The sequence below is a fragment of the Lottia gigantea genome, assembly GCF_000327385.1.
Source record: "Lottia gigantea unplaced genomic scaffold LOTGIsca_5, whole genome shotgun sequence".
Taxonomy (NCBI): Eukaryota; Metazoa; Mollusca; class Gastropoda; family Lottiidae; genus Lottia; species Lottia gigantea.
In genome coordinates, this window is record NW_008709715.1 from 681,695 (window position 1) to 705,029 (window position 23,335).

Consider the following 23,335-nt stretch of genomic DNA (forward strand, 5'->3'; position numbering starts at 1 on the left):
AAATCTCCGTAACCTATTACAACTTAACCTATCTTTACACCAGCATGTAAGTTCAGAAACCTGTGATTGTCGCCTTACCAACTTTACAAAACAGGACAATTGTGTCCAACAGTTTTGATTGACGTCTAATTAAGACTTCTGTGCGAAATACACGAAATACCAAAACACTGTCAATTAACCTGTAAATGTTTCAAATATTGACAACCTCTAATTAAAAAATTTCAATAAACATGCGTCTACAATGTGGACCAAAGTCCATCCTTAAAATCTTTTTCACGAAATGCATGAAACACCAAACACTGCCAATTAACCTGAATATGACAACTTCAGGAACCAGCACACTCTAATTCTCTGTCTTTAAAATACCAGACATAATTAAAAGACAATTCTGATACCCTCGTGTTTAGATTATCCACCAGTATTCAGACATCCTGTCATAAAAACTTATAATTAATATAGAATCAGAGAAAAAAATCACCATTTTCTTCTACAATCAATTTTCGAGAGTCTAGTGCGAATTTTTAATCTATAATATGACATCAAGTTTTAAGATATTTATTTTACTATGGAGGATTCTGGAGTGAATCTATAATCTATAATGTTTCTATAATCTATCATATAATATATTTCATTTTCACATTTTACACTGTCTGTATAAGATTATGGTCGTGATCTAATTTTGTTCTCAATTTTAATTTGTTTTCCCAACACTAACATATATTTCTATCTGGAAATTGAGGTAATATTAGATTCCAATATTCTAGACAGTTACACTGTCAGACCATTTCAATGTTTGTCAACTTTGAGAAAAAACTAAATTCTATAAAAGATTCGATGAATTTGTTTAGTACATATAGGCCTATCTAACACATTTAAGCAGATCGTACAATCGTGATTGTACGCTGGTGAATCAAGAAGCGAAATGCGCCAACGTCTCCATCAGCTCACACCAGATGCGTTAAAGCCATTTTTCAGATAAGTTTCTATTTTGCTGCACACACGATGCCTGTGTCAACATGACAATAGATAATAATTTCATAAACGTCATATCCTGATGTGTTACTTAAATTTCATGTATCTAATTTGGAAAAATACGAATTGACAGACGTAGGTTTTTGACTATTTGTACCTCTTTTGAATATTGAACAACTAGGTCCAGTTCATATGTACTTGAATGAAAATTGCCTTTTAACCTTTTAATGTGCTTTACCTTGACATTTATAGTATTAGTAGAAAAACAGTTTATAAGTAACATTAAATACACAGTGGGATGCCAAATTATAACTAATTTTCAAATATATATGTGTGGCTTTTGGAGCCATGATGCCGAAAATGCACACTGTACTTCCTTGGTGGCTTCTGATAGCCATGGTGCCGACAATGCACACTGCACTCTTTTGATGGCTTTTTATAGCCATGATACCGACAATGCACACTGTACTCTTTGATGGCCTTTTTAGCCATGGTGCCGACAATGCACACTGTTCTCTTTTAATGTCGTTTTATAGCCATGGTGCCGACAATGCACACTGTACTCTTTGGATGGCGTTTTATAGCCATGGTGCCGACAATGCACACTGTACTCTTTTGGTGGCGCTTTATAGCCATGGTGCCATTCGTAGGTTCGGCCGGTGGAATTCATCAGCAGTACGAAATTATATTCGTGTTCCTAATCTTTGTGGATAAGTTTTGCATTGTAGTCTCAACTTTTGAATATATTAATAGTTTTTAAGTTTGTTAATGTGTCAATAAGTTCCAAAGCTTTACGTCAGATCGGAAGGTTAGTCACAATATTCCATTTTGAAGGAAAGCTTTGTTCCACAATATGTAGGTAGCGTAATGCAATTCAGTTAATGTTATGTGGAATTGGTATCAATGCGTTCGCTCAGCGCAAGCTTTGTAGGGTCTCTTTGCATTACGTATGAGCACAGGTTTCTGAGTAAAATATCAGTTTTTCCTGGGTGGCATCGAGGTCCAGTGATCAAAGGTGTTCCGCTAACATTGTTGTAGGTATATGTTTAGTCGCTATGATATTTTATTTAGATTTTCACACATTTTGTTATTGATGTTTTAAATGATTTACTACTTATGGGTTTGAATAATTGCATCCTTTAAGACGTCAGCGCGAGGCTGGTGATTAGGGTCAAGATCTGTTTTGGTCAAACTGTATCGCGTGTGTGTTTTGAGTTTTTTGCGGACCTTGGATGGGTGGGTCTTCACGTTAACGTGATGACTTTGGCGGAATTTTATCTCCCATCTTTTCGATGGCTTTGTATATACTTTAAATTCTTTTGTTATATTCAAATTGCATTACAATTTATTTGCATATTGTTATCGTCATTTATCTTAAATTTGAATAAATGACATTTACGCAATTTGTAGTTTAAGATTTGTCATCTCAAACGAGCAAGGTCCGCAAAACTCTTGTTTGCATAGGGGGTTGGAAGCTACACAAAGAATAATTATCAATTGACAAAGTTACATTATTAATTGTGATTAAAATAAGTGAATAATAATCTGAAAGAAAGGTCACAGTAATTTATTTCTGATCTTAATGTTACAACGGGGGCTCGTCTAGATTATTTATAGATCCCATTATTTTCTTTTCCTCTTGCTCTGGGTTTATTTAATTTACTTTATAGCCCATTGGAACCTATCCTCTGTGGTTATTTGTTTTAATTAATAGATGCTCTGGTTCATGTTAAGAATTGCGTCAAAACAAATTCATGCAGAGGCACACATACTATTTCTACCGCCACACCAACATATAATGTCAAGGACATTAGAAGTAAAGATTAGAGCAATTTTAGTAATTGGCCAATAACATATCATGAAATTAACTATGATTATTATCTGTCAACTTTGCCTACTACAAATACCATATTCAGATCAGGTCAGGAAACTGTCAAATCTGGTTCACAGATATTTCGACAGCATTTCTCAGCCTTATGTAGACATACTGTTTCTACTGCCGCCAACGCCAACAAGCCCAACATGATATGCCAAACGCATCAGAACTGAAATTCAAAGCAACTTTAGTTATTGACAATTAACAACCTATGACAGTAGTTAGCTAACAATTATATGTCTGTCCACATTGCCCTACTTCAGACCAATTTCCGAACAATGCCAAAGTTGGTTCACCAATATGTCGACAGCATGTCTCAGTCTTATGTAGCCCTCCTTCCGGGTTATCGTTACACGAAAGCTAAATTTGATTTGTACTGTATGTATATAGCTAGGTCAATGTTCTGCATTGAATTGATACAAGTAAGTGAATTACCACAGTTCAATGGAAAGTTCTTTTATAATTTTCGTTACAAGATGGTTAGATTTAATTAGTGGCAAGTATACCAACTATTGGTATTTGTATGTCAATAATAGTAATGTGGTTAGACCATGTACATCTTCCTGAGGAGTTAGAAGAACTTTAATCATATTTCCAATAATTCACCATGTTCTTTTACTCTTCATCATAAAGCTTTAATTGCTTGTGTTAGTCTAATTTTGAGGGGCTCTGAAGCTGAAGCAGTTGGAGCATTTAGTCGGTTATGTAGATCAAAAAATGGGGGTCAAAGGTACTTATCTACGTCGGTTTGTTGTTCTCATTTTTCCAGTCGACCAAGTGTACGGAAACGTATCCGAGAAAGATCAATGCCACGAGGTTTGGCCAAGGAGCAGTTCGTAGAAGGGATCCTAAGTGAGCCTAAGCTGTTATCCTTGTAAAAAATGGCAATTAGATCTATTGACGACATGTAGTATATCATGTTATTCACACTTACATTCGTGTCACGGACAATGACAATGACCCTGAATAAAGTTGGGATCCCATGCTTTCGGAAATAGATTCATCTTGTATCTTCTCATTTCTAGAATATTATTCTTCATTATGTCCTCGTCATGGTTGCGTGATAATAGCCAAAAATACAGTCAATATGTCGGTGTAATCTTACCAAATGAAAGACTCCTTAAGATTTGAGATAACTCAATTTGTACGCTAGGTTCTGTCATGATCTCTATTGAATAGTCAGTTAACTCAATAAACTAAAATTACTGTATGTTATATATGATATTACTAAATATCAATAGACATTATTTACCTTCTAAATTACCAATTAGATCATATACAGTATTCGTCTGATTATAATATATAGTTTTGCTCTACTTTCATTTTGCCAATACGTTTTTTCAATGCCAATTCTTTTCGCATACTTATACTTTCCTTTTACTTAAACCAATACTTCTCTGATTATAATGAAGCTTTTTCCTCTACTATCATTTTGCCAATACGTTTCTAAATGCCGATTTCTTCTATAATATTTACAAATACTTACACTTCCCATTTATTTTAATCTTAAACCAATAAAAAGCCCGTACAAGCAAGACAATTCCGTTTATCAAAATCTCGTCCAAAGTATGAAAAAATCGGGAGTAAATACTTTCCTAATTATAATGTTTCAGTCTGCTCTTTATGAAACAATGAAATCTTCAACCTTCAGTAAGAGTTGTTCGTGATCACTGAATGAAATCTACAACTCTCGGATCTAAGATCTGTTGGTGATCATTGAATGAACTCTGCAACCTGAATAAGATCTGACTAAGATCAGTTAAATATCACTGAATGAAATCTACAACCGTCGGTAAAATATGTTCGTAATCACCGAATGAAATCTACATTCTGAATGATATATGTTTATTGTCACAGAATGAAATCTACAATCTGTAGAAAGTCTGTTCAATATCAGTGAATTAAGTCTACAATGTCAGTAAGATCTGTTCATTGTCATTGTTTGGAAGGTTTATGGACATATCCACGAAAGAAAGATCATAAAAGAATAATAAAATTAGAAAAACGATGACAATTTCTATTTAATCTTAACGTAAAACTGTATCGTAAAACTGTCTTAATGGTGATACAGTGGCAAGACTTGGTAATAAATATTTCATTTTAGTCTAACTGGAATTCTATCAATACAAAGCAACGAGATAAAATGAAGGCCAAAAGAAACTTCGCCACTTTTCGAAACTTATCCATCTAAATTACACTGCCAAAATACAACATTAACGTTTGTGGGGATTAAACACGATCACTACTTTTCGTGGTGGAAAATCTCAAAAAAGTGAAAACGTGATCTTTCAATACACAAAAATGCACATGCACCATAAAAGCGGGTTGAATGTCGTGCTCATACAACGATAAAATAACACACAAAAAGAATGCCACGACAACAATGCGAGCAAGCTTAGGGAATGCTACGGAAGGGAGCCATATATGCTCAGATCGAGAGAACCTTCAGTTGTTCATCTGAACAAACTTGTTGCAACGTTACATACAGACAGGGCAGATGTATTTTCCGCCGACATGCCCCCAAACACTGGAGCTATGTCGTGGTCGTCAGCGACAACGCCCTCCAGCCATGAACTGATCCAGGCCCTCCAAGAGGAATAGCGAGCTATCTCCTGTGAATTTATCAATCGATTAACTTTTATTGTGCGTTAGGGAGTATTCGCCTGTATTGAAGCTCTGGGTGGTCAAACACGCTACAAATGTGAGTAATATCAGAATTGAAGCGGTTTTCCGCTTGCATTGTAAAATTTGACAACCCAATTTTTGTACACCACCTCATTGTGCGAATCTGCCGCCATAACCGAAAGCTATACCTTTGCTATTTGTTTAAAACTTTTCAATCCAATCATATATATATAAGATTGTTTTTACTTGCACTGTTTTCAAACCTTTTCTTTTGGTCTTCAGTTAGGTTTTGTAGAGTTCGCTACCATTTAGAAGCCGACCAAAATGAACATTGAGTAATGTATTAGACCCTCTTATAGTATCGATATGTACGTCTAAAACCGTTATTTTAAAAATATCATAATATTGAGAAAATATGTAATTTCGATACCCTAATATTCCAAGCGTCTGGAATATATGCTAATATTTTTATATTTCCCCTCATGCATCTTCTGAACTATGTCTAAAAGACTAAGTTTTCCCAAGATTTCCTCACTGATTATTTTGATATTTAAATACCGAGACGAACTTCACTAGTAGATAATTATAGCTAAGGAATATAGAATATCAATTCTCTGATCCTTTGATACATTGGAATCTTCCTTGATCTTTCTAAAGCCGAGAATAGACGAGGTACGGTGTCCGGTGCGGTGTACGGTGCGGAATAATCGATACAAACGAAAATAGAAGAAGTGAGCACACGAGGCACGGGTCCAGACACGATTCGTCTCTTCCATTTTCTACTGTATCGATAATCCGTAATACACTGCACCTTAAGTCGGGATAAATATAGCCGCCTTGGTACGTATAATATCACTACTAAGCCCTGACTTGTACTGCTGTAAACCATCACACAATATGATGATGCTGTCTATGCTCAGTGTTCAGGAAACTGAAAATTTCCGATTCCACGGTCAGCACTATCCCCCATCAATTGGTGCCTACAAATCAAGCTAGAGTTACATCCATTTGTGCGTTTAAGAAACGAGTCGTTGTCGAAGGTGAATATGATTGTTTTGAGTAAAACACAAGGCAACACCTAACCTTGGACGTATAAGGTTATCAATTGGTTGTCTTCGATATTTTGTTGATATTGCTTCACTTTCGCAAATTATAGCTACCGACCGTTATCAAAAGATGGGAATGGCTATCCAATCTGCAACTCAAAAGAATATGTTCGACCAATCGATCATTTTATGATCTGATCAGATGAGACTACTAGACCATGGAACGACTATGGGCGTTCTTTTATGGTGTTGTTCCGTGAGCATTTGGTCTGAGGTAGCCGTTTGGCAAACGGCATCAAGGGCAGTATTAATAGTCCAAAATTCAATCATTTCCATCAATTATTTTTGAAACTGTACAGACCGTGTCTAAGCAAACAACCCATACCATCTTTAAACATTAAACTCAACTATTATTTAAAGACAAGAATATAGATTACATCAATATTATCAAACAGTTTTTTTTTTACAATTTGTCTTCCACGTTTTTATTGAAAAGAACATGTTCTAGAAGATTACTTCTCGATTACTTCCAACTGTTTACTGAAACAAATTAAAAACACAGTCTGTTCTATCGTTTATTTGTTACTTTGATGTCTCCGAACAAAAATGAACAGCAATTCCATGCAATTTAAAGATATATTAGAGAAAGTAATATAAAAGGATTTGCTTAAAGGGATATCTTGGTGGACGTTGATTGATATATTTCTCATCTGGAAGACTGCACCATGTTTTAAAATGTCCTCATTAAAATTAAGTATTCAAACGATTGCTGAATAAGATTAAGACTAGCAGTGTCTCTGTGCTGTTTCAAATTTCATTTTGTTCACCATACAGACGTTTTATATCGCAACATTGAATGGCAGCTTTTTAAAAAGTCTGGTTAATAGTGATATCTATTCCTTAAGATGACGGAGATTCTAATCTTCTTTACTGGTACTATTAATACTTCTACAAAGCTAAAAGCCATTATACAAGCTTCGAATTATTTCTGTTCACATTACAAAAAGGAAAAGGCATAGTAATGTCCCGAAAAGTCATATCTCACTAAAATATAAAATTTCATGAACAAAACATTTGTAAGATCTGTATGTCGAATTTTTGACTATGCAAACTGTAAAGAGGCAGGGGAATCCGCATACAAGTCATAACTGAAAACGGCGTAATGGAACACATATAAACGAGCCGTAATTCAATTTAAGACAAGGAAGCTCGTTTAAAAGGTCAAACATTTGACTGGTAGTCAAGGAAGCTTCTGTATTTTCGATCTTTAAATCTTGCAATTGTGTTCAATAGTAGTTTGAGTTGAATGAAGACCGATAGCGATACATAAAGAATGTGTTCAGGAAAAAACTATGTCGGAAGTCAAAGGTATCAAGAGACATCTCTGCATGTTCAATCAACTGAAAAATCTATTTTCATCCCTCCCACAGCGGGAGTATATAATCACAAATTTTACAATGCAAACGGATTCCGTCATCTTAAAATAGATGTTCGCTCAAATTTACCGCTTTAACAAGCTGTGGTTAGAATTAAATTTAAATCAGAGAACAGAGCTAACATTGAAAGAAAGATATTGATTAATGTAACATAAAACGTAAAAAACAGACAGAAACCAACGCGACCAAGACCTTCTTACGGTACAATAGTGCAAACAGCGCCCATCTTGCAACCAGATCAAAGAGGTACGACTATTACCAAACTTACTGTACAATGATTCGCTCAGGACCAGGTTTGATTTCGGGCCTCAAAGAAGAATATTTCAAGAAATTTCGACATTATACAAAGGCCATGCTTAAAACATTGTATTCTGTTGAGAAGACTCATTAAAATCTAAGGGCGACATTCTGTATATCAAAACGAAGCACTTCAATGGAACTAAAATAGCATTGGTGTTTTCAGATCTAAACAATCTCTTTCAGGAAGCATTCAAAGCAACAAATGTTTTTGTCATTTGCGACATTCTGTATTTTAAAACCAAAGAGTTTCAATACAATTAGAATTGCATTGTTATCTCGGGGTCTAGACGATACATTCAAAGCAACAAATGTATTATGGGTATAGAATTCACAGACAATTCTAACTAGATTTTGTCCAAATTTAATATGACGCTATCAATTTGGCGACGAAAGAGCCAAATACAGAGTTGATTTAACGATGGAAGGAAGACTTGAATGGAATAAATTGCCATGTTAAGGAAAGAACAATGACTAGATAGGAGATCACTTGTTAACTCTTCAATCGTCAACACAGACAGATTACCTTTGCTTTAATATATATTGATAATTCAATAGCTGGGAATTAATCTCCATTTAAATCTATTTGAGACATTTGATAATAATAGAACTATTGTCAAAGGTTACCGATCCAGACATTTGAATACTCACGAGTGCATTCTATTCAACTTGATACAGCGTTAGTTTATATCTAGAAAATGCTCTCGGTGTTAAATAAATGCATCAAAACTACCTTGAAACAAATGACCCATTATAATTTGAGAAACTGAACTGTATTTTTCTGCAGGATTAGGACTATAGAGATGCAGAGATCTTACTAAACGAATAATTCTAACGTTAGTGTCTGATAGGCATATATCATAGATCGAGTAATAAAAAAATAAACATTAGTTATACCTCTAAGATGTCAAAAAGATCTATAAGGCATAAAAAATATATAGAAATTACCAGTACAAGATCTAGTTTTGACATAACCATGACTTCACAAAACTTTTACAAACTCGTTCCTTGCTACAGAAAAGTTACTTTTCTTACCTTGATTTTCAATTTCTGGTGTCCTTTTACCAATGGATAAAATAATTTGCACGGTTATTAAAAAGAAACATAAAACTGGTTTTACTTTATTCATTGTTCCGATTTAAAGTCTTATACAAAGTCCTTTTTTTAAGATTGTCACGTTAAATTCACTGGTAACTCATTGAATGATACAATTCAATCAACTTCTACGGGCATTATTCTACATTCTATCTTAAACACTGTACCATAACCCCAGTTTAACACCCACTTACTTCCATAACTAACTGTACTTGGTACATTAAAGAACCACAAGGAGACCAACGCTAATTCTTCTTTATGACACTTTCAGAAGCACGACTTAGTTGGTTAATGCCAATAAAGTAGCGTGTAGTCCGATATAAATCTAGTAAGTCTACGACTAAAGTTAACGGGTTCCGTGGTTTAAAGGGGAATATGGTGCTGGTATTCTTAGAGTACTGAGTATTATATCAATCAATACAGCATGATTCTATAGTCTACTAGCTTTATCTGTAACATGTTATTATTTAGGCAAGACATGATTCCTTTATTAATATTAGACTATCAAGAATTGGTTATAATATTATCAGATCTGACGATGGTACTATGGACTAAGGGGTGTCAGTGAATGTTCCTTGTCATCTGTTATCATTTAAGTAGGTGTAATGGTACTACAACTTCTTTTGTAACCACATCTGTAAAGTGTGCCATGACTTACGCATGGTAAATTGTCTTATTGATATCGAAAATTTCATCATCAGAAAAGGTAGTTCTGACACCTTCTACATGATCCTCTCAACAGAATTGCCATTTCCAGATGCATGGGTACCGTTGCGATAGTCTTTAGGCAAGGATTTCTCTCTAGAAACCAAAGCATCAAAACATGGAATTAATATTGTGGAACAGAAGGTTGGTTAAAAGGCGTGCTCCCAGTACTATCGATAACCTGGAATCATTTTGCATCTGATGTACAATATGAAAATTTGAAATAAAAAGTATCAGAAATGACGTGGGCCTAAATGAAATGGTGGTGTTTTTTTGCTATTATCTTGACTAAGAAAATAATCTCAGGTGTAATTACTATAGGACCTGATATGTATCATGTTACCATAATTAATATAAAAATATGACGATTGTGACAGTCGTATTAATAATGTGATAAGAATTCAACTGTCATCATTTTCACTTTGAGCGCAAAGAATTTGGTAATTTTGGTACTGGAATTACAAAATAAAGAAGTCTCTAAAGCAATCTCTCTATGTAATGGCCTCCGCGTAATTATCCGCGTAACATTCAAGAAAGGTAATATCCTCATGCCCATTGTCCATAAGATTCGGTATAAATATAACCCAAGGTTATTAGTAATAATGTAGGCCTATCATATACACTATAGGAAGAATAATGGACATATCCGGTTATTACGACTTACAATACTAGACTATATTAAATATTTAAATAATTTTATTTGATGGATAGCATCGAGTAAGAAAAAATAGATTTGATATGGGTAAGGCGCATTCACGTACACTGCGGGCTTATTCTAATCTTATGAAGTTAATATTTACACTTCTAGTGGAAAACAAATACAAATATTGATGAAATAACCTCTTTTAGCTTGAAATATGACCACCTAATGAGGTATGAGGTCTTGATCAGATCGACTTTCTGTGCCAACAAAATAATTATTTTACCCATCGAAAAGAAGTATATGAGGATCTTCAATATAATGAGAAAAAGCGAAGAGATATTTTTAAAAAAATATTCAATTCGATTTCCGAACATTTATGGAACAAATTTCATGAAGAGGAATCCACTTGACAAAATAAAGTATATTTTATATCAGCATGTAAACAGCATGACGTCAATAACATTTCACATCAAGTTCCATTCAACAGAATTAATGTCAAAAACATTTATTATATTAACGTCAAAAGTTATACAAGCCGGTGCCAAGATAATTGATGAAGAACAAACTTAAAATACTGGGAATATCAATTCCGTTTGCCAACAACTTACTTCAAAACTTTCAGTCCTATTCTAGAATTCTAATACAACGATTGCTGAAAATGTCACATATTCTTTATTTATGCAGAAGCATGAACGTATACCCACGGGCAACATCTTTGTCGGTTGGTAGTTGACAAGTAACGTCTGCTTCAAGTAATAGAAAAAGCTGCAGCAGTCAGGGAAGTTGTTGGTAGTTGGATGTTTCAGTGTTTTTGTCTTCTCGGGCATCGACCAAAAACAAATCAGGCAACTGTCCGAAAATAAAGAAAAATTCAGGTAAATTACGTGGGAAAATTTTGGGCAAACCAGTCGACCTTCATAACAGGCCTTCACCCCGTTCGTCGATGGGTATTTGAGAAATATCATTGTCATATCAAGTTTACGAACATCATTTGCATTGAGTGAGATACCAAGTATCGAGTCTTTGGATAATAGTCATGAAATTCTGAATGCTACATAATCGTGTTAGCAAGTTCCAGGCGATGTTAGATCAAACAACTTCCAAGTTCACTTCTACGAGAAACAGCATCTCAATTACACTGTTGATAAGTCAGTAACATTTGCAATGGTTCAATATTGACTGAAATACTTGATAAGTTTATCTCAAGATTCAACCATCAACATGAACAGGATATACAGCTTCTTTACTTATTGATTATAACAGCTTACATTTCAATAGAGATTCAATTCACTTCCGCTGTATGTCAAACATTGTTTGGAGCTTATTTCTAACATGGCAATAAAGTTTTGACCCTGTGTCTTGCCAGCATTCCTTAGTTCATTTTTATGATCTTATAAAGGGAAAATAATTCAGAGAATTAGGATTGAACAACAACATAAACCCAGAAACCGTCTGCTGATGCTTTTTACATGGGTATCCTATTTAACGAAAGATTCAGTGAGCAGTTGTTGAACCATTTTTAACTTCATAATATTAAAAAATCTAACAAAATATTTGATGCTCTATTCAACAAAGGGCAATATTTCACATAACAATTGTTGGAATAACTTCAACTGCCCACAATTCCTTAATCGAGACAAAACATTGATGCACAGTATAAAACAAGAAATTGCTTGTAAAAATAATATCTTGGAATTCGGATGTCTAAATCGTTTATTGTCTCTACATATCCATTGAGACGCACTGTCATGTGGGTGTATAAAAACGATTGTTTAGTTAACACAATCAACGATTTTACAGTTAGTTTTACTATGACAAATAGCAGTAAGAAATCATCAATAATGACAGGAAACTAAGCTCTATCGTCAATCTTCATCTAACGATGTTAATTTCTGGCTTCAGATTGAACTAATTTCTATCTACCACCATATTTCAAACACGATAATTCAGGATGTAAGAGTCTTAACCTATCATTATACTTACATACATTAACTTAATTTGTTGTATTAATCCTTGATAATAACTGGTAATTAAATATATTACTACACGAGAAAGAATTACTCTTTCTAAGAAAATAGTCACTATTGACCTGAACCTTGTTTTAATTAGAAAAGATGTAGTGGGTTCCTGTTTATATTTCTCATTATAACTCCCGGTTGATACATTACATTTCTTGAAGACAGAATTGTTTTTTTTACCTTATTCTATTGTAGGGTATTAAAAACATTATCAGGAATTGATTTGCAACAATCGAGTCTACGAGAGATCTTTCCCTCGAATACATGCAGCACTGTAACAAGTTTTTCTGTTGAGTACGACGGTTTTTTGGTCGATTCGTCTGTCGCTAAAGACCGACACAAGTCGCATCATTTATAACATTGCCGCAATCACGACATTTCACATAATGTAAACCTTCCAGACCACTTCAACCATCAAATAGTCAACAAAACATGCATCGACATAAAGCCCGGGAACCACGAAACCATCGTTTAATACCCTTGGGGGACGCTTATTTAATTTTTCAGAACCTTCCTCGACTTCAGGTACAGTTAAACCGAATTGATCCTATTGTTTTTAACTAGTTCGGGTAACGGACATACCCGTTGTGTATATAACAATTGAGAATGACAATTTGACAATGGAGCATTTAAACGTTGTTCTGATGGTGGTTAGTTGACCTTTTGCCAATTTGTGTTAATATGACCAAGTTAAAGTCGAGTTAATTAGATTTTAGTAATTATTTTCCTGTCATCTTAATCCCTCTGGTATACCGACTAAATTATAACTTTAAACCCTCTGTAATTTCCTATAGAATAACAAAGCTAAATCTTTTATACAAGTGGAAATATATAAATCGCCTTTTACACTTATTATTTTTGTTAATAACCAAAATATTTAACCTTGTCATTTAGTTAAGTATTTAGGTAGACAAGTAGTACTAAAGGAAACTTTTTATATATCAAGGGTAGTCTTAAAGCAATATGTTATTGGAAATATTAATTTTGTGCTCCAGTAAGGTGTATTAACCTAGTAAAAAGGAATCAGTTTCTGGGCGTTTAAATGTAATATCAGCGAGGGCTGTTAACCACTAAACAGTCTGTTAACAGTTATCAGTGTTTTTTCGCTCTTGGTGCCTGTGATGACTGTCCGAAATAACTTTGCCAAAACAAAATAAGCTTTTGAAGATCACTTTTTTTCAAAAAACTTTTACGTCTTTTTTTGTTTTGTTTTTGACTATCCATTTAACAAAATTGCACGGTTATCCCTTTCGTAAGAATCGACGAAATAAGGAAAAACGTCCAACAGCTTCATTTAGTAACTTTCATAAAGGGGTGCTCATATTCCTATTTCGAAACCAAATAAACAAGATATCTATAGAGATCTGAAGGATTTTAATTTCATCATGTTGACACTCACAGACCTGATGTATAGTCACAGAAGTTGCTATAATTTAATTTTCAGGATAGAAGTTGGGTTATTTGAAGGTGTAAGCTGTCGACTCGGACAGTTGATTACATAGCGTCATATTAGATTTAATTATACAAGTTCCATACATACCACTCTTAAACCTTCTTTAATTTCAGTCTTACACACTTATATTGGCAGGTCTGACACTCCAACAGTTCATACTATACCTTAATTAATACCTTATTTTTTCCTTTACAATTCTGCTTAGTCAACATTTTCTATTCCAAATTCAATCTTTTGGTTCACAGGAAATTCGGTTCACGACTCCAAATGTCATATAGCCCCAGATTTCTTTTAGTACAATCCCGTCATTGAAGATTTTGGTGGATGCAAGCGGGCCTCCAGCGTCACAAACATCAATTGGAGTATATTTTTAAAATTACATGACTTATATGCAAATATAAAAAGATAACTGAAACTTGGGGAGTGAAAGTCAAGATATCAGCCTCTGGTCCTTTGGAGAATTAATAGGTTCTGTATTTTTTATCAGCCTGTTAAGTTAATGAATAGTTAAATATCACATAAACTACTGGTATTTAGCTTAATTGATAAAAGACAGAACACACCATAGATCTCAATTATTCACTCTCAACCAAAAACTGATTTACATTTAAGTTAAGTCACAAGAGTTGCTTTTCCACTCTGATTCGATATATTTTGAATAAGGCTTTGCCTGTGGACGGAGTAATGGTGATTTCATAAGGACAAGATCGTTCGATGGCTATTTCCGTTAAAGGCATTGTAAGGAGTTTTTTTTGTGTGAATCGGAAACACTGATAGCATCGATTAGCACCATTCCGATTTTCAATCATACATCTGTGGTTCCTGCAATTCCACTAAAACTAAGTGTTTTAATTAATGCCATTAATCGCGAAGGGTCTTATGTGATGAAGCATAATTATTTTTACCAGACTTACTGAATAGATATAAGATCATTCGCCTCACGATCCGGTATGATTATGTGAATTCATCATATTCCACGAGGCATTAAAGTTTTATAACATACAGTTCAGACAAAATATTGTAACTGTTCACGGGTTGTGCCTTGAATTAGCAAGTTTCATTATGGACAGGGTCATTGGAATGGAATCCCGAGTTATTATGACAAAGATATAAAAGATATCACCTAAATATTAGGGAGTGCACATCATGGACTATAGAATTGGAAAGATGTGAGCATTCAAAAAGTTTCCTTCAAAAGTAAAACATTCACGCGTGGCTTGCACCAAAAGTAGCTTCAACATGTTCAGATCGTATCATCATTAATACTGTGGGAAATCATAAAACGGTAAGGGAATCAGAGTCAAAAAGGTTAAGATCGTTATGCATGTGAAATAAATAAACCACTCTGTATTCTCGTGTGATCCATCAAAATGATTTATAGTGGGATAGAATCAGCCCAGACCATTTCCCAAATGTAATTTATAGTCTAAATTATTTTACATGTAATACGATTATTGGATCAGATCACAAAGTCAGCAACCCATCATTGACTGATTGAAAATAAATCTTCAACGGGTAACACAACTTGTTGTGTCTTGCAGCATCTATGGAGTTTAACTTTTGTGTCAGGAAGGCCTACTTTTATTTCATTGTGCGGAAGCATTAGACAGATTGTCTAAATCGTTTAGTTCGACCATGCAACAGTCAGGAACTGAAATCATGTGACTCTGAACTGAGAGGATCTGATGAATAGCTTGATTGTTTGTCTGAAGAATCACAGCAGCCGCCAATTGTCGTCCATTGCACGTGTTGTTCTTGTGTCAATCAACATTCAACAATGCTAGTCAAACTAGACGACCTGAATATGCGACCATCTACTTGATACAAGTAGTTGCTAAAAGTTAACCAATTTTTCGATATATGTCAACAAATCTATAATCGATCTGAAACCATAATAAGATAATTCAATGCGTTATAAAACCCACTTTCATCGGCTGATGGGATGACTGATTCTACCTAAACACAATTCTAGAAACCGTATAACCGTATTATTGGTCTGGATCACAAATAGGCTAATAGACGTCGTGAGATGAAAGATATATAAGTAATGTCTCTATTTCTCTATAACACAGCATGATTCTAAGCCATTATTCAACCACGGCTTAGTGTTAAGTTAAACCGATTACTACAGTTAAGCCAGGAAAGTACTAGTATTGGCAAGTAGTAATATATCACCTCTATAAATTAATCATACCAATAATATGGTTGAGACAAAACCCTGTGGCCATGTAGCAAGTATACTAACAAAAAATTACAAATGGCGTCCAGATTCAATTAGGTTGTTTCGAGGTGGGTGATGACCCCTATCGGCCAAAGACGTCATAGATAACTCTGAATGATTGGTTCAGAATGGCGATAAGAAATCACTTTCGGCAATTGGCAATTGAAGTAAGATAAGTTCAGTGAGTTTGTCAATCAATAGTTATATCAGGTCTTTAAATTACTGATTATTTCTGACTTTATTCTCTAGGTTATTTCTTCTCAAAATAATCAGCCTATTAAAATCTATTCAAGTGAGTCTACAATTTTTAACAAATGGAAAGCTGAACGTCAATTTTTATTAAAATTTATATGTATATTAAATATGTATTAAATTGTTTCTGCTATAGTTAGAGCGAACATGACGTGAACGATACAACGTGCAGAAAAAAACTAGTTCCAAGGAATAATTAATTATTCAAGACGTTCTCTAGATTGTCACCAACACAAATGAACCGTGATCAGTCAATTTGCAAACTAGTTACAGATTTCATAAATCAATTAGATACATGTCAATCTTCATAATCTGAAAGTAATGTTTCGTTAAATAATGTGCGTCTCTATAATTATGAAAGTTAGGTAAATTGATCATTTAGATTCAATCTTAAACAAGGAAAAAGTTACATATGAAATGAACAATGCAAGAATAGGGCTTACTTTTTTCTTAGAAGATCCGTTAGGTCAATTCAGCTAATTGCAATCAAAGAAGTTTAAAGTGTCGTCACTTATAACCAAGTAATGACTAAGACCGTCGTAGCTTCATGTGATGATGTTAATCATGTTTGGGTGTGATGGTACTCAAACCCTCGGTGTACTTTGGGAAAAGCAATGGCTGAAATTGAGATCTACTAGCTGATAAAGCAATCATGATATGACTGTATCCCTGTTACATGAATGGTTTTGTTAAAACATGTCGAGTTCAATAAAGTTCATTAGTAATAAGTACAGGTTTTTAGAAGATTATGTGTATAGAAAAATGTTCGGCGCTGTTTTGAGAAGTTAACAGAAATTGTCGAGAAGAAGCAGCCAATTCCCTCAAGAGAATAATAAGATTAGATAAGAACGAGGAGCGATTCATTGCCTTATATTGATCCAAATTGCAGTAAAAACCTGTTTTCACTTGATTTCAACTTCATTAGGCTTTATTTTTTACCTCATCGATTCCAACTTTCAACCAGTATGAATTTTTATGACCTCTCATATATATTACCAAATTTAATTTTCCAGTACATAGAAAAATAAATAACCTTAGACAATGGTGATCAAATATCGCATATTTTCGTGTCGGTTGACGCCATAAAGACAGTAGTAAAATCGCATCGTGTATAAAGTGCAATAGGTTCCTCTGAAAGATGATTTATGGTGAAAAGTTGAAGTGCCTTCTATATGATATTTGATTATTTATAGCCTTCTATATTTCTATCATGATGAACGATCAGGTCAACGATCATTTCTCACAGAAATTTCTTACAGTAAAAGAACCTAATCTATTAAATAGATTTCTCTCCTTTTGTCACTGTCAAAAGTTTTTTGTTATGAATATTTCATGGCTAAGATCCAAATTAAATTTCTATTTTTACACCATTTTAAAGTTTTATCACCTTAATGTACAATATATTTTACAGATATATCAACAAACATCGGAATTCTTCAGACTCAACATAACTTCAGACTTACATAAAGCAAAACGCATTTGCAATATGATAAGAAAGCTCGATGGAATGCCATGGAAAAAGTGTAGTTGGTCGGATGAGACTGTTGTTAACCGAAACTTAGAAAGCGAAAGATTTTGGGCACTGTCTTAACTTAGTCGGGTTATAAGGCTAGTCTGGTATTCAGATTACCACGTTTTACTTGCAAATCTGGGATGTTGAGTCAGTATACTTTTGTAAAGTAGACGGCTTCCAAGAGTCAAAGAAAACGAAAACTATCTGGAACTGAATTTCTAAAGGGGCACGTTCATGTCATGTTTGAAATACCGGGATTGCAGTTACATATAACAATTATGTCGTAATAACACTATAGACAATATTACAAAAAGTGGAACATCTTGTTGAATATGACATAGATTCAGATCATCGTAGTGCATGTCAATACTAATGACGGCGTGAGGCAAAAACAACAATCATCTAAACTGACATCAAATTGACATTTCAAGTTTACTAACGTCATCACAATGACTTTCTTTTGTTTCCGATACTTTTATAAATGGAATATTACGTTTATGTTATACCTCCTATTTATAATGAGCAAAGAAGATAATAAGAATTGATAGAAACCATAACCAAAGTTGAAATAATGACATCTATCATTATATTTATATGGAAAGAATTATTCCACCCACGAATCGGAAGATGGTAGAAATAACAAGGAATACGGCTAATAAAGGGTATTAGGTGAAAGCCGACTTCCGTTCCGACAGGGCTATTCCACTGCCAAATACTTAGGGTAAATATATGTCCATATTTTAAACTGATTCTATGTATGCGTTATTTTGATACTTGCAGATTATCCTTTAGTCATCTGTTAGAGATGCTCTTAAGGTACACGGTAAAACGTCACCCCGTTACTGAAACACCCTAATGAGTTTGTCAGCTTGTGGATTTGACTGGAGTAAAAACTTATATAAAATATATGATATTTGATATTTTGGTATCCGGTTTTCTCTTGGCAATGATTTACAGAGATTTAAACAGATAACTAACTGTATCATAGACATTAAAGAGACGAGGAATTATGGCATTTATGGGGTCAATGTGAAGATGTTAATGCGACCATTGAAAGTCACCATGGGCTTCACCTATAATCTGGGAAAATGTACACAGAAATGTCATGAAGAGGTCGAGAAGTCCCGAGAGGAACTGGATAATAATGTGTCTAATATATCCATATACAATATGATCATTAAGTCTGAGAAAACTCACTCTTTATCTATGGATGTGGAAAGAAAAACGACCCAGAAAGGATTGACTTTGGTTAGATAATAAATATAATTGTATCCAGAAAAAACAAGAAATTTTATTTTAGCTGATATATTTATTTAGCGCAATGTTTTGTATGATTTGGGACCAGGAACACCATAACACCATAATATGTCACCAATGGTAACCAAACTCAGATTATCAGTCCCTGAAGACCGACGAAGGTCTTGGCTGTTGAAATATTTTCTTCAGCAGTGGCACTTGGACTTGCGTTTTATGGTCTGATGTCATCTTCAGTGGAAAATGAAATGAATGGAGTTTTACGTCCTACTTTTCTGGACCATGTGGGCTAATGAAGACGGGCAACGCCATGTAGGGTGCAATGAGGGAAATTTTGTCAGGACAGCGGCATTAGCCTGCTCTTTTTCGATTTCCAAGTGTCGAGGGATCTTTAACGTGCACAGCCTGTAGCACACGGGGCCTCGGTTTATTGTCCCATCCGAACGATTAGACGTTTTTTCCATGTCAGCCCCTCGTACCTGCATCACTGACAGAGGGAAACCGGGTTGAAAAATCCGAAGGTATTATCTCGACCTATGCCGGGATTGAACCCTGGACCTTCAGGTTAGCGAGCAAGAGTCTAACTCACTGAGCCACCGCGGCTCCCTCATCTTCAGTGGATAAACGTGGAACAGAACACGCGCGTTGACGGAAACCTGTCTGAAAACTTCTGCACTTTTAATGCCAATGATGAAACTTGTAAGAAACCTTTATATTGATGCATCGATTTTTAAAATCACCTCTTCTAGATCTACGTTGCTTGAGATAATATAGAAGTTGACAATGACAGTCTGTGATATTGTATACAGTAATTGACTAGAAGTGACAATAACCCAGGCTCAAGAGACTGTAGACATTCTAATTTGTAATGGTCAATTATACAGAATAAGTCGGAAACAGATGACAACAATTTGCTCATCATATATCAATATATTCTTCACAAATAGAATGGTAGGAAATGAGACGATGTCAACATTCCCAAGGGTTTCATCTCAATTTCTTTTAACGCCATAGACGCTAGTTCCGATATTGTATGGAAAGGAGGATCACTGGGTTAGAACCAGGAATAACGGCTACTGTTGAGAATGGGGGAGTGGGGGGGGGGGGGTGAAAATATGCATCGACATTGAGAGATATTGTATTGTTTATTTGAAATATAGATTAGACTTCTAAACTACAGTCAGAACTAAATGAATATAATAACTAAGAACGGGGTTTCTAGATGGCAAGAAACTACAGGTGACTACTCATGAATGATATAATGTTTTAATGAAGCGAAAGTTATTGTACTGATAATGACCTATATAAATATAAATTTTATAAACTAATTCAAATGTTGGTCATTTCAGGTGATTTAAAAGACTGAAACATATTGTTTCAGATGTTCGTATATAAGTAAGTTGTTTTAGAAAAGAATGGATTGGGATTTGTGTTAGTGTTTCTTAAAGGGGCATTCCTCTTTTTTTTGTAAAACATTTTCATTATCAAAAACGTCGTAAATTATATATGAAAACATTTCTTAAATATGCTATTTATATCTATGTATCTAATTGATCTAACTGAATTTGTTTTAAAAGGTTTAATTAAAAACGGGGAGTACTATTTATTAATCATGCTGTTTGACCTAGTATTGGTTTTGGCTTTATAATGACTATATTATTACTTGAAACATTAGAATAAGTAGGAGACATATTTCTCTAACATTAGGCGTTTATTTCACTTAAATCCGAACAGTAGTTTTCTAACCTCTTCCAAAAAGTATAACGAAATTTAAAAGGTTACGTTACCTTTTACGTAAAGTTTTGGCGTTAAAAAAAAGCGGCTGGATACTTTTTTAGTTAAAACTAAAATACGTAATGGGATAACTGTATAAATTTTTGTTTATAGTTTTTCACCAATTTGAGCAAAAAAAAAAGTTTAGACCTACAAAAATGCTGAATGCCCCTTTAACTGTATTGGGTGCAGACGTGTTTCATCTGTATCTGAACAATTTGAAATACCCAGCTTAATAATACTTAATAATATGTCCATGTATAAATAATAGTACTGCAATACAAACTGTGATTAAAATAATGAATCGAAAATATTGTATTGAAATACTTGTTACATGTAAATATGTAAATGTGGTTATTTTATCGGTTAACTGTCATCACAAACCACCAATATCGTAAAATAACTTACCTGGGGATAAAGTTGTCAAAGGTCTCCACGGGTTACCTGTAATAAAGTATAGAAAATACCGAGTACAAAAAAGGTGGGTTTCATACAAAGGGAACTAACCACGGTAAATATCAATAATCAACACATAAATAAAAGGAAAATATGTCGGAACATATTAAAACGGTTACAATTAAAAACAAACGATCCACTATATTGATGTAGGATTGGAGTGTGGTTTATAATACTTCTTTCATCTCAGAGTAAAATAAACTGTTCTTATTCGTTTTGAATCACATCAGGTCGTGCATTTAAAAATTTGCTCGTCTATATTGATGCAGTACAAAGTGCGGAAAACACATAATGCTATAAGTTCCGTCCCCTGAATGATCTCAAAAGCTTAACAAGAATTTGATCGTACCTGAGCCATTTTGCATGTCACCACGTTGTGAAGGAGGTGTTGGGTGTATATTTGTTATAAATTGATATGTTGCTGAAAAACCTTTCATCGAGTTCCGATCATCGGAATAAAATTCTATAAATAAATATCTGCCTGATGACAGCAATTCTACTTGATTGTGAATATCACAGTAATGACCAATGACGATACCACTGACATCACGACCATCATGCACGACCACTGCATCTGGACTATCACGACAACTGAAAAATAAAATCATGATTACCAGTTGAGTGAAATTATCGCTTTTTGTGGTAAGGCTATCAGGCTACTTGAGATTTTAGCATTCTAAGGGGAATAACTACACTTACAGTAACAATATTTCAACAAGAAGAGAAATAAATTGAGTGGCTTGACGTCTATGACTTTTCGAGTGGTGAAAATTTCAACCTTGTCACTAATCATCACGTAGCAAACTGCCAAATGTGCTTCTAGTTGACTAATATTGGCTATATGGCAACGGCTTTAGCAAACACTCTTGGAAATAGGTACATAGACGATGCTATTAGTATAAAGCAAAGCGTTATACAGGCTAATATTTATTATTCTTTTCAAATATGTATACTTTACCTTCCCCATCCATAGCTGTGAGGAAAATTAAATAATATTTCTTATTAAATAATTAAAAATCAAATCATCAAGTAAACTTATCACAGAGTAATTATTATATGTCAAAAATTGAAAATGATACACATTACACTAGTAATGATTTGGCTGTTTTGTGTTGTTCTTTTTTAAAGTATGGCGGGGTCTGAAAGCTTTATTCCAAGAACTGGTTAGAACAGTAGCGAAGGCTATTATTTAATCGAAAATTACGGAAAATTTCAAACAAACAGCGTAAATGCTTCTTATTCAGTCTTTTGTTGCAATACAATGATTCGTGCCTGTAGAAGGAAAAGTGACATCACTCACCTAACATCTTCATGATGAAGTTGAATATTTTGAAAAAAAATCTGTACACGTTCCCCAGGTAACGCTTCAAAATAATACAAACATTTTGCATTATCCGGGTATGGTTGTGGATATTTAGGCGAGAAAAATCGTCCTGTTTTATTATATGTATTGCTAGTAAAATAATATGTACATTGTGAACCAGAAACTTGATTCCCAGTTGGCTCATATTCTCCTGAAATTAGATAATCAAATATTATTCATTAATATTCCTTTTTTGATATGGTTCTTTTGACCTTCTTCACGAAAGATTTAGGTTGGCGGGGTTTTCCTATAAGCTCCAACGTCAGTATCTATATTTCCGGACTCTAGATGCTTTTGAAAGATTAAATAAGTTCTGGGTAATTTTGACCTTCCATCA

General features: G+C 34.2%; 1 protein-coding gene across 1 annotated transcript in view; it reads right to left on the bottom strand.

The window, feature by feature from the left end:
• Nucleotides 1-23,111, bottom strand: part of LOTGIDRAFT_106882 (hypothetical protein) — a gene marked incomplete at both ends in the record, with an annotated part of 33,501 nt that extends 10,390 nt beyond the window's left edge. Inside the window, 2 exons of the mRNA XM_009061758.1 lie at nucleotides 22,006-22,226; nucleotides 22,936-23,111. Coding sequence (XP_009060006.1) covers nucleotides 22,006-22,226; nucleotides 22,936-23,111 — 397 coding nt within the window. The remainder of the gene's footprint in view (nucleotides 1-22,005; nucleotides 22,227-22,935) is intronic.
• Between the last annotated feature and the right edge of the window lie 224 nt (nucleotides 23,112-23,335).